The sequence below is a fragment of the Cebidichthys violaceus genome, unplaced genomic scaffold, assembly GCF_023349555.1.
Source record: "Cebidichthys violaceus isolate CVI_PGR_0920_01 unplaced genomic scaffold, fCebVio1.0.p SCAF_13, whole genome shotgun sequence".
Lineage (NCBI taxonomy): Eukaryota > Metazoa > Chordata > Actinopteri > Perciformes > Stichaeidae > Cebidichthys > Cebidichthys violaceus.
Window position 1 is genome coordinate 416,683 of NW_027176296.1, and position 11,504 is coordinate 428,186.

The window sequence follows — 11,504 nt, forward strand, 5'->3', positions numbered from 1 at the left end:
CAAGTTTTTTATAAAAAGACAAAAAAAGTAATGTTTAATAATTTTAATTAGACATATACAAACATGACAAATAATGAAACCATTGCACATTTATATACTGAGGAATATTTCTCATTTAATGTAAACATGATTGTGTACGAACTGATTTAAAGATAATTGTCAACTTATATCAGATCTAATAAGTTGAGGCTTGCCCTCAGAGAAGCCACAAAAAGCCTCCTCACTAATTCAGTTAGATTTTACAGTTCACAGCTCGTCTCGTTTCAGTTGGTTGTCCGTTGGGTGATGTTTCCTCATGACGTGGAGCGTTTAAACAACATGAATCATCTGCCCTTCCTCTCAGGACACTGGATTTTGTAGCCCACCCTGTAGGCCTGCAGGTACACACGTGCCTGGTTTGTCCTGGAACAAAACATTTATCATCATTTTACTTATGCTCTGATCCAACTTGATTTTTACATATGCTAAAAAAAACAAATGCTACTGTAACACACCTCTCACATTTGCTTATGCAATAAGGCTTTATCCTGAACTTAAATAGCAATTACAAATCTAATCTAATCTATTCAAATAGGTACATATAGAAGAGTAGATGACAGGAAAGTTATTGTAACATGACTGAACAGCCCTGTAATAAAACTCCACTCCTCTGCTACTTGAAACAAATAACCTCACAAACTACTTAATACATATCAATCGAATGTGATAAGAAAACAGGTGACCTGTATTTAGTGCAAAGTTGAACTCCCAGAGGTCCACAGCGGTCAACGTAACTCTCCCTAAATGCCTTTCGTACGGCTCGAGCCATACTGACCACCGTGGTGACCACAGGACACGTCCTACGACACACACAAACACAAACACACATCCATGAAAAATAAGTAATAATAATAATTTCAATCACATGGCTTTCCCAAACCTACACACAGTCAATCAACAATTCATCATTATTTCTCTGGTATTGCAAGTTCCATTTCGCTTTGCCAATTGTAACAGCAAAATTATAGAACAGCACCAGCCTTTAACTGTAGCTACTGTTAACAGTAGACAGACCACAGATTAAAGAAACGCTGGTGTTATTTGTGACCCTCTTATTGTTGTTGGTATCGTTCATACTTACAGTCTCTCGCAGCGCAGGCCAGCAGTGCCCTCTGGACAGGTGCAGGTGTTGTGAGGACTGCATGTGGCCCCGTGTTGGCAGGGTGGAACACAGGGGGTGGTCACTGCTGTAGACACACCACACAGCGAGAGTCTTAATGCAAAGTGACGGCACAGAAAGGTCTTTTAAACACACACACACACACACACACACACACACACAGACACACACACACACACACACACACACACACACACACACACACACACACACACATACACACAGACTAACCCGTTTCACAGAGACTTCCAGTAAATCCTTTGGCGCAGCGGCACCTGTTGAGGCCCACACACACTCCACCATTCTTACAAGGTTTCTGACACTGAACAGGCTCTGAGGGAGACAGAAAAGACAACATGCAGTCAAGTTTAAGGCAGAAATTCACAGAACATCTATTACTGTACTATTACATAGTGGTAGGGAAAATTGAGAAATTGAATACCTGAAAATTGAAATCTAAGTATAAGGAATATAAGACAGATAGTCTGCAATGTAAGCCGGTTCCAAACCATTAAAAACAACCTATAAGCTAAAACCTATTACCTAGTACTTAGAGCAAACAGTGAGCTGGAACAGTGGCCAAGACAAGCTGGACTGTGTTTGTTTTATATGTAACTAACATTCTGTTTAAATGTATCTACACCTAGCATGACACTAAGGAGGGGAGCAATTTTCTCTGGCTATTGAGTATTCCACATTTAATTTTGAATTCTAAGCTATGCTGTTAAAAACGTATTAGAGGTAAAGACTGTATATCCAGCAGCCTTCAGAAAGAGCAAACAGTGACTTCAGCCTTTAGAGATGGGAGGTGCTCAAGAATCAGTGCACAGCTTCACCGACTGGCTGCCTGGAGAACTGCACACCCAACATTATTGGCTTTTGGCAATTTAAAATAGAGCCATGTTTTCCTAGAGCTTAGGCTGCACCTAACTATGTTCATAACCAATTAATCATTAATCGTGCTTGTCAAAAAATAGTTAAAAGTTAAAAGTCAAAGCTGACTTCATCAAAGTGCTTGTTTTGTCTGGACAGCAATTTTCTTCCCTCTCAGATTGTTTCAATTGAAGGATTTTTAGAGGACTGAAGACATATAAGTATTTCACACAAAAAAAGTGGAGGGGAAAAAAGATTCTTAGATTTTTGTTAGGACCTCTTGTTTGGGTCCCAAGGCTTAGGTTGGAATTAGATTCCAACCTAAGCCTATGATATGATTATATACACATATTATATACATATACAGTATATACTCAATTATACATTTTGTATTTTCCAATACATTTTCTATTGTGGGTCCAAAAAGCCATTTTTAGCTCACAATTTGTTATTTTGAAATCTCAACCCACAAGTAGAAAATAGAAAAGCTTTTATGTCCTTAAGAGGGAATTTGGCATACAGACCACAGTCAATGATAATAAATATAGAAAAGTACAGCAATAGAAAAAAGAAAAAAAGTACACAGGTTAATGCAAACATCAGTATTGTAATAGTCAGCCAAAGAAATGTACAGAAGCCAGAACAGGGAAAACTGTGCTGCATCCACAGCTGGTAACAAACCAAATCTCATTTTGTTTAAAAAGCCCAATAGCTGATGGAATAATGGAACCTCATATCAGTTAGTGACTCCTCTGGAGAGGGAAAACCTGCGTCCTGATGGAAGCAAATTAAACTTGGTGTGAAAAAGGTGCTGGGAGTGAAAAGGGTGCAGAGGGGCCAACAACAAATTCAGCATCTCACCAGAGAAAAAGCCATTAAAAATAATGTGTTCGCATAAATTAGAACAAGTGGGGAACAATTCTCATGACTTTTGCTACATTTTACTATATTGTTTACTCTGTATCTTGTGTGCACTGTCAACTTTGCGGCTGTGATCCTGTGAATTTCCCCACTGCGGGACTAATAAAGGATTATCTTAGTTTATCTTATTTTACGGGTTAAACATGGTTTCTCTATGTAAAATGCATGCTGATAATATTACAATTGTGTAGCAAGGGATAGATGAAAATAGTGAGTGTAATGTCACCTATCTGGCAACGAGCTCCTTGCCATCCGCCAACACAAGTGCATTTGTTGACATCCACACATGTTCCCCCGTTTCGGCAAGCAGGAGTGCAGAGGGCTGCAAAACACACACACACACACACACACACACACACACACACACACACATACACACACACACACACACACACACACACACACACACACACACACACACACACACACACACACACGCACACACACACACACACACACACACACAGATAGAAGTAGGTCTCTGTTGAAAAATTAAACTTGGGGGTATATTATGTAATCTAAACATGACGTTTCTTAAATTACCCGATGCTTTTTTGTTTTTCCATCATGGTATAAGACATATTTTACCAGTGCTGCTAACAAGCATGGAGGCCCCCAGAAGTACCTGCATGCCTGGTGTAACTGAAGCCAGATGTGTTGGTGGTTTTGTTACTCACGCAAGAGGCACTGGAGGCCGGTGTAGTCCGAGGGACACTGGCAGGTATCAGGCCCCACACAGCGACCACCGTTAGCACAGGGCAGCTCACAAACCGCTGAGAGCGAGAGAGAGAGAGAGAGAGAGAGAGAATGTAACTATCTCATAACTGCTAATGTTTTTCTTTTAGCACAGTCTGCTTTGTTTACTCAATTGAACTTCTATCCTGCCAGTGTTTACAGACAGTCTCTACAGCATGATGTACCTGTGTGGCAGCCTGCTCCGGTCCAGCCAGGAGGACACAGACACTTGTTCCAGCGCATACAGGTACCTCCGTGGGCACAGGGTGGGGAGCACATGGCTGAAATACACAATCAACATGGATCCATTTCTCACAGCAACAGCAAATAACTGTGCTATTACAACGACATATGTGGTGTCCATGTACAACAGTCATGGTTTGTACCTGAGCAGCCTAGTCCAGGGTAGCCTGGAGGACATTCACAGCTGCTTGGGGCCACACACACTCCATAGTTGTGACAGTGAGGGTTACACACAGCTGGAAGGGCAGAGAAGTTTAGATGCATAATTTCAAGTTAAAATTTAAGCCCTCACAAAAACAAGAATAAAGTGATCCCTTTTGCTACTACTGCTGTAGTAAGATTCATCAGGATCTTCGTTTCTTGATGTTTGGTGTTTGACTCACGCTGGCACTTGCTGAGGTCATCAGTTCGCACTTCATACCCAACCCTGCAGGTGCAGTTAAACCCACCCGGATGGTTCAAACAGAGCTGCTCACAACCTCCGTTTGTGAAGTCCGCGCACTCATTCACATCTTATGACAAAAGACAGTGGGACAGTTACACAGTTGCACATTTTAAAACTGCAAAACAATCTGTATTTTGCAGTCTGTTTATGCTTTTGGGCTAAAAGAGCAGGGAAGCTCAGCTGTGTGCACACAAGCTTATCATCCCAGAAAATGTGGCCACAGCTGAACCAGTCATCCGATTTCCACCCTGCCTTTTAACCCAGCCGGCATGATTGCTTTTAATGAACACCTCCCACCTGGCAAGTGCAAAATGGATGAGAAGTTGATTGTAGCCATTTAAACCTCTCCATCTCTTTACTGTTTTTTTCTGAAGGACTGCAGCAATAAATGGTTGTTTCAATAGATCGCCAAGTCTGAGAGGAGTCAACTAAGTTTGTTTTTTACAGTATATGTACTTAAAATAAATACATTTAAAAAAACCATTAAACTTCTTCTGCATAGATATGGCCTTAAACATAATTAGATGTTCCCAAAAAAACTGGCACTGATGACAGAAAATCAAGTCTCACCCACGCAGCTCCTCTGGTTCTCGCCCACCTTCCAGCCTGCCCGACAGCTACACTGGACCTGGCCCTCAGCCCTCACCGAGCATATGTGGTCACAACCTCCATTTCTCAGATTGCAGGATGTAACATCTGTTCAATTTGAAAAAAATATTTTAACAATGAATATTTACAAATTATAAAAATGTTTTTGGCAGAGCTAAACCATTTTTTTAAGCTTATTTTATGGCATTTTTCTTTATTTTCTTCCACTTCTTAGACAATAGGATTCATTGAGAGTTTTATCTGCAGATTCATTTATAGTAAAATAGTCATTAGTTGCAGCTGTAATTATAGGCAACAGTCAAATTATTGGTTTTAAAGTGACAGACGATATCAAAAGACATCAAATAAAAAGTATTCTTCAATGAAAAATGCAATAGCTATAAGTAATTAGTCAAAGCTGTTGTTTAAGAGTTAGAATATATATTTTATGCTAAAGTTCGGTGTGTGGACCATTCTTTAAAACTGCGATATCTTCAGCTACAATGAGATCACGAATAATACAAATCTAAGTAATAAGAATAACAGTTTGATTTGCCATTTGTGAAGTGTTCCAATTTTCCAGAGTTGCAAATCATATTTTTTTTTTTTAAACTCAAAATAATGTGATGTCCACACTGTAATGAGAAACATACTGCTGCAGGTGAGGTTGTCTGTGTCGAGCAGAAGAGGAGGAGGGCAGTGGCAAATGTGTCCTCCCGGAGAGTTGGTGCAGATGTGAGAGCAGCCGCCACTCTGGAGTTTACATTCATCAATATCTGAGCACACGCAAACACACACACAAACACGTAGACAATAATTATGCACAACACAAACACACACACAAAATGAGAACGTGAGATGACATATTCATGGCAGTTTGTGTAAATCAGCCTGTTTAAACGACTCAAATGAGTAGGTAAAAGTAAAGTGAAAGAGTGTCGGTGAGTGACTGACCCACACAGGTGTGGCCATCAATGTGCAGCTGGTAGCCGGGCCTGCAGGAGCACTGGAAAGATCCCTGAGTGTTGATGCAAATATGCTTGCAGGTCCCATTCAGTGCCAGACACTCATCAACATCTGGGAGATCAGAGACATTTAGTTAATGTTTCTGTAATGGCACAACAGGGCTCCACGTATTGTAAAGGCTCATTGAGACTTAAGTCAAACACTATATTTGCAATTAATTTTAGCAATAGCAAGCTTGGAGGGCCAGGTGAGTGGGGGTTTTTCAAAAGAGGACCAGTTAATAAGAGGCAGGTTTTTTGGATCAAGGTATCAAAACTGGCATTGACTTTTGTAGATGATAATCTGGAGAGAGACGATCCTTTTAATGATGGAACTCCCTTCCACTTTGCTGCAAATTAGGGATTACAGCTCATTTTGTATGCAAAATGCTAATTCTTTCACAGGCTTAAAAATGAATGTCATGGGTGTGTCAGTTAGTGTGAATGGGAGAATGAGAGGCAATTGTATATTGTTTGTCTTGTGTAATAATTATATTTGGATTGAGCCAGACAAGCTGATTCCAGTCTTTCTGCTAAACTAAGCTAAGTCTCCTGGTTCTAGTGACATATTAAGCAAAAGTGATATAGATCTTCTCCTCTAATGCTGCGTTCCAGACAAACCAGAGGTTGGACTTTTCCCAGTTGAAATGTCAAACTTCCGACCTTGACGCGTTTGAGGTGCACGACGCCAAGCGTTAATACAACCGTGACAAACTGATGTTTCTTTGGCAAGTGTTCACACCATTGTACGCCCAGCAGTGCAGCTTTTAATGTTTACCCGAATAACTTGTTTACACTGAGGATAACTTTTCAGAGATTGGTTACCGTAACCAGCTAATTAATATAATTTGTGTGTTGTCTGGCATAACTCCCGGAAAGAAAGCTAATGCGTGCATTTCTCAAAATGTTTAACTATTCCCTTCATCACACAAAAGTTGGTGTAATTGATCGACACCCCACTCCTGACCTGTGTTTTTACCTATGGACTATATATATCCGATATTAGATTATTATTATTAGATATTGTATATACAGCCTATGGTTTTACCGGTGCAGTTGAGTCCATCCTTGTCCAGCTGGTAGCCTGAGTCACACTGGCAGCTGTACCCTCCTGGTTCGTTGGAGCAGTTGTGTTGACAGTGGCCGTTGTTTAGAGCACACTCATCAATGTCTGTAAACAAGGACAATCCTGAAGGTGTCTGGTGAGTGCTGTATGCCCAAGGGCTGCTGGCACAAATAAGTAATTGTTTGCATGACATAAGTATCACTGGTGGACACTTAGTGATACTGAGCACCACTAATGTGGAAAACACACCACACACACACGCTTACCCACCAAAACAAGAGTGTCCGTCTCCATTGAAGCCCTGGTAGCATTGGCAGAAATAAGAGCCAATGACGTTACCACAACGAGCGTTGGTGTCACACCTGTGACCACCTAATGCACACTCGTTCTCATCTGGAAAGAGAGCGCACACACAGATTAAAGAAGAAAAAAAAAAAACCAGATCCAAAACTCAGTTCATTTCCATTCAATAATCATCCTTCTGCCATTTGGGATCATTTTAATGAAAGGCATAACAGCAAGCATTAAAACACGCGCACACACGTAAGCTGACCCCGTCGACAGGAAACAGGAGTTTTCCATGGAGGGACGTCAGCTCTAATTGCTTACCTTCGCAGTGTGTGCCGTTTCCCTGGTAACCTGGTCGACAAACACACTTGTAGCTCCCAAGCGTATTCTCACACACACCCTGACCGTCACACACCGCAAGACTCTCCGTACATTCGTCCACATCTGGGACAGAGACGAGGGACGGAGACAGAGAACACTGCATAAAGTATACCACTGTTTCATTCACTTGCTGTGACATCATTTGCAATAAAACGTTTTATTGCTGAGTAAAAAGCAACTGTTGTCTGTGCAATGCACCCTTGAGTTACTAAATCATGTTTATGTCTCCAAACCCCCATCAAGTCTTTATTAGGGAGAAGTCATTCATTTCAAAATGTTGTCCCTGCAACACTATGGGGAGCTGTTGTATTAATGTAAGAAGACAATATCTAATTTTCCCTTTGTCCAACACCACATGTATTACTTTCCCAAATCAATTTAAAGAAATTGTAATTGTTGAAATAGTGCTAAAACATGGGTAAAAAAAAGAGTAGATATTACATCTTAAAGATGATCTTTTCCAAACACTCCAGACTTTGCTTGTGATTTGGTTGTTACCTTGACAATTTAACCCTTTAAAAAGCAAGCAGCATGTGTTAAGCAAGGAAAGAAGCACATCATACCTTGACACACGGTGTAGTCTGGACACACAGGACCTGAGACCAGAAGTGCAGAAGAGTCACACAAAAAAAAAAGAAAGCTAATTCTATTGGAGAGCTTATAGAGGACAAGAGAGGAAATTAATCATTAAAGAAAAGGTGAAAGAGCGGAAACAAAAACAAAGAGTAACAACGCAGGCAAGCAGCAAAGCAGCAGATTAAAGCGCTCTATCCCTGCAAAGCCTTCCTTCCTGTCAGCGGGAGTCATTAAGTCTGGAGGAACTCTAGTGAATGATGAGAAACACACAACACCAGATCAAATCTGGACATCGGTCTCATCCAGCTGTGGTGGAGCTTAATGTCAGACTTACCAACGCAGGCTGGAGCCTCTGCTCTGAAGCCTGGCTGACACTGGCACACAAAGCTGCCGGGAGTGTTCACGCACACGTTTCCCAGCTCACGGCGACACAGCTCCTCGAAGCTGCACTCATCCACATCTACAGAGAAGAGAAACCAGGAACTATAAATAGGAAACTTTCAAAGCTGTGTATGGATACGGCGATGTTACGGTGGGATAACAACACCCAGACATCCTGTCTAAGAGTGCTTGGGGAAGGCATTACCTCTGAATGCTACAATGCTTCTGAACATACATTTTTTTGATGTGTAGACCCACATTCCCCAATCTTGCGCACCAGATGTTAACATCAGCCTCACCTGCACAGCTTTTTCCATTAAGAGCCATTACGTATCCTGAAGGGCACGAGCAGGTGAAGGACCCAGGGGTGTTTCTGCATTCAGCATCACCCTGACAGGCCTGCAGGCCCGTCACTGCAGCCAGAGCACACTCGTCTATATCTGTAACACCCATACGGTACACATGCATTATGATCATACTACACAGGGCTAGAATGGTACAGATAATCAACTCTTCTTCTGGCACACTCTCCCACAAATACGGTACATCTTCTCTACCTCTCTCTCTCTCTCTCTCGCTCTCTCTCTCTCACTCTCTCACACACACACAGATGCTGACGAACCCTTGCACCCTCCAGCACCCATCAGGTAACCACGGAGACAGCTACATGAGTAAGAGCCGGGGCTATTAGTGCAGCTGGCATGGAGACCACATGGTCCTGGCCCCTCTACTTCACACTCATCAACGTCTGTCGAGTACAGAGAGAAGATAATATGTTGCATCAAACTGGCATCACCATGTGCAACCACTAAGCACATAACACAGCTGCTTCATTTCCTGCTACACCGATGGAAAACATTTAGTATGGCATTGAAATATCAAATGCAAAATTGTTGTAAAGAAAGCGGATTAAGGCCTTCTTCTGAAGACTGATCCTGCTACATTAAGGACATCTTCTGTCACTGATTTGACTATTGTGTTTTTGTTTTGTCAGTAATAACGCTTGAAATTGAATACAGTACTGATTTATTGATGTTCCAACGTTATACACAGCACCTTCACTTAAACACTTGTTCTGTCGCTGACTCTGCCCCTTCTCACCTTCGCACCCTGCTGCCCCCTCCAGAGTGAAGCCCACAGGGCAGGCACAGTTGTCACCATTCTTCACCATTCCAGATGGACAACCGCAGCCTGCGCTGTTCTCCAGCATCACCTGGTTTCCCGGACACTGAGGAGCAAGAACGGGGCTCGGGAAAACTGTGGTAGTCGAAGGAGCTGCTCATGTGAAAGAAAAATATAGCAACTTAAGGAGAAACGGTAAAAAGAGACGCAGAAAAAAATCTATAAAAAAAAAATCACCTGTAGTAGGTATGGGGCTCGGTGTAGTCTCACTGAGATTTCCGATGGCATTTTCAGTCGCCTGATTAAAAAAACAGGAGAGACCAACATATTGATTTATGCACATCACATGATCCAGCAAGGACATATCTCTCTATTCTTATATATCTCTTTAACAGCGTGAAGGGTTTCCTAGGTCACTGGCCTGGCTCTTAGTGAGCTCCGTCTCTGTGTGTTTCAGGACTTCATTTTCCTCAGGGCTGATCAGAGGCTCCGACACAGACAGAGCCAGAACCAAAACCAGCAGCAGGGCTGAGAGGAGAATCCCGAGGTGAGTCATCATCACCCGAATCTGTGTGGAGATGAGGAGGTGTGTTTACTGAGCCACAAGCCGGCCAAAGAAAAAACAACTCAAATGTGTTTAATAATGCAGAAATTAACAGTACAGAGCATGTGATCATTACTATAAAGGTGAATGAGTTTGTGAAATTTTAGGCCTACTTATGAGTTGTGTGCAGCAGTGGCACACAGCAGCCATGCAGTGCATGTCCAGGCAGGCAAAACAACATAGGGGTAAGAGAACCCTGTTATTAGGTTAACATCAACCCCCCTGGGCTGTCTACACAGAACAAAAGAAACGTACAGCAGCTGGTATACAACTGCATGTTTTACATTGAGTCAGTTCAATTTGAAAATATGAAAAGCAGCGGTGTTTATATAAAACTTTTGCAACAATAGACTCTGAAAACCTATAAATGCGTCCGTGGGACTAACTTATAGGGTAATTATGCGAAACACAAGCTGAGTAAAAGTGTAACAAACTTACCGGGCTTAGATCTATTCGCACTTATGAACGGGTTTGAGATAGACGACAAGACAGCGAGTTATCCAGATGTCAAAATTATCTTTCTTATCTTCTCCAGATGCTGAATCGTGCAGACGCAAGCCAGCTCTCTGTCAGTATGGGGGGCTGTACGCTGCGGCTGTGAATCCACATCCTGTCCAGGAACTCTGCACTTCCCATTCCACGAATCCCAAATCGCCGCTAAAGAGCAGCAGCAGTCAGGCCCCGCAGGCTGCAGGATATGGCCGTGCTTTGAACCCTGACATAGAGGTCATAAAGCAGTCAGGAGGCTCGGTCAGCCGGGGAACGTGGGAGGTCGAAGAGTCAACGGTAGTAAACGCGTTAAGTTCCAGCTAGTTGTGTACCACTTGAGAGACATCCGTAGCCTACTAATGGAAATATTTTAGCCTCAGCAGTCAAGGTGGTAGTGAAATCATAGACTGTATGAAAGCAGCAATAGGAAAAGCGGTAGTGTGGGCTATAATACTAATTAAATAAACGTTTTAATCTTGGTTTAGCCATTTGACGAGCGCTTCAAAAATAAAGTTGATTATTATTAGTGTTATATATAGAAGCAGCGACAATGTTACAAGTAAAACAGCATTAGTAAAAAAATAATGCGAGATTTGTACTTTTAGTTGTTAGAATCCAGTTTGTGATGA

General features: G+C 42.0%; 1 protein-coding gene across 2 annotated transcripts; it reads right to left on the reverse strand.

The window, feature by feature from the left end:
• Positions 1–28: 28 nt before the first annotated feature.
• Positions 29–10,944, reverse strand: si:ch211-221n20.8 (uncharacterized protein LOC100034409 homolog). 2 transcript variants are annotated; one of them, XM_068707203.1, is made up of 23 exons: positions 10,825–10,944; positions 10,204–10,350; positions 10,020–10,080; positions 9,762–9,935; positions 9,283–9,408; positions 8,960–9,100; positions 8,614–8,739; positions 8,267–8,299; positions 7,644–7,766; positions 7,305–7,427; positions 7,017–7,139; positions 5,919–6,041; positions 5,618–5,740; positions 4,947–5,072; positions 4,315–4,443; positions 4,075–4,167; positions 3,874–3,969; positions 3,631–3,726; positions 3,180–3,275; positions 1,391–1,492; positions 1,121–1,226; positions 723–839; positions 29–402 (listed from the first exon to the last, which is right to left on the reverse strand). In XM_068707203.1, the coding sequence occupies exons 2-23, from the start codon at positions 10,339–10,341 to the stop codon at positions 324–326; spliced, it is 2,454 nt and encodes an 817-aa protein (XP_068563304.1). In that variant the 5' UTR covers positions 10,342–10,350; positions 10,825–10,944; the 3' UTR covers positions 29–323. The 2 variants fall into 2 exon arrangements, with proteins under 2 accessions (XP_068563304.1, XP_068563305.1); XM_068707204.1 differs by lacking the exon at positions 8,267–8,299.
• Positions 10,945–11,504: the final 560 nt, after the last annotated feature.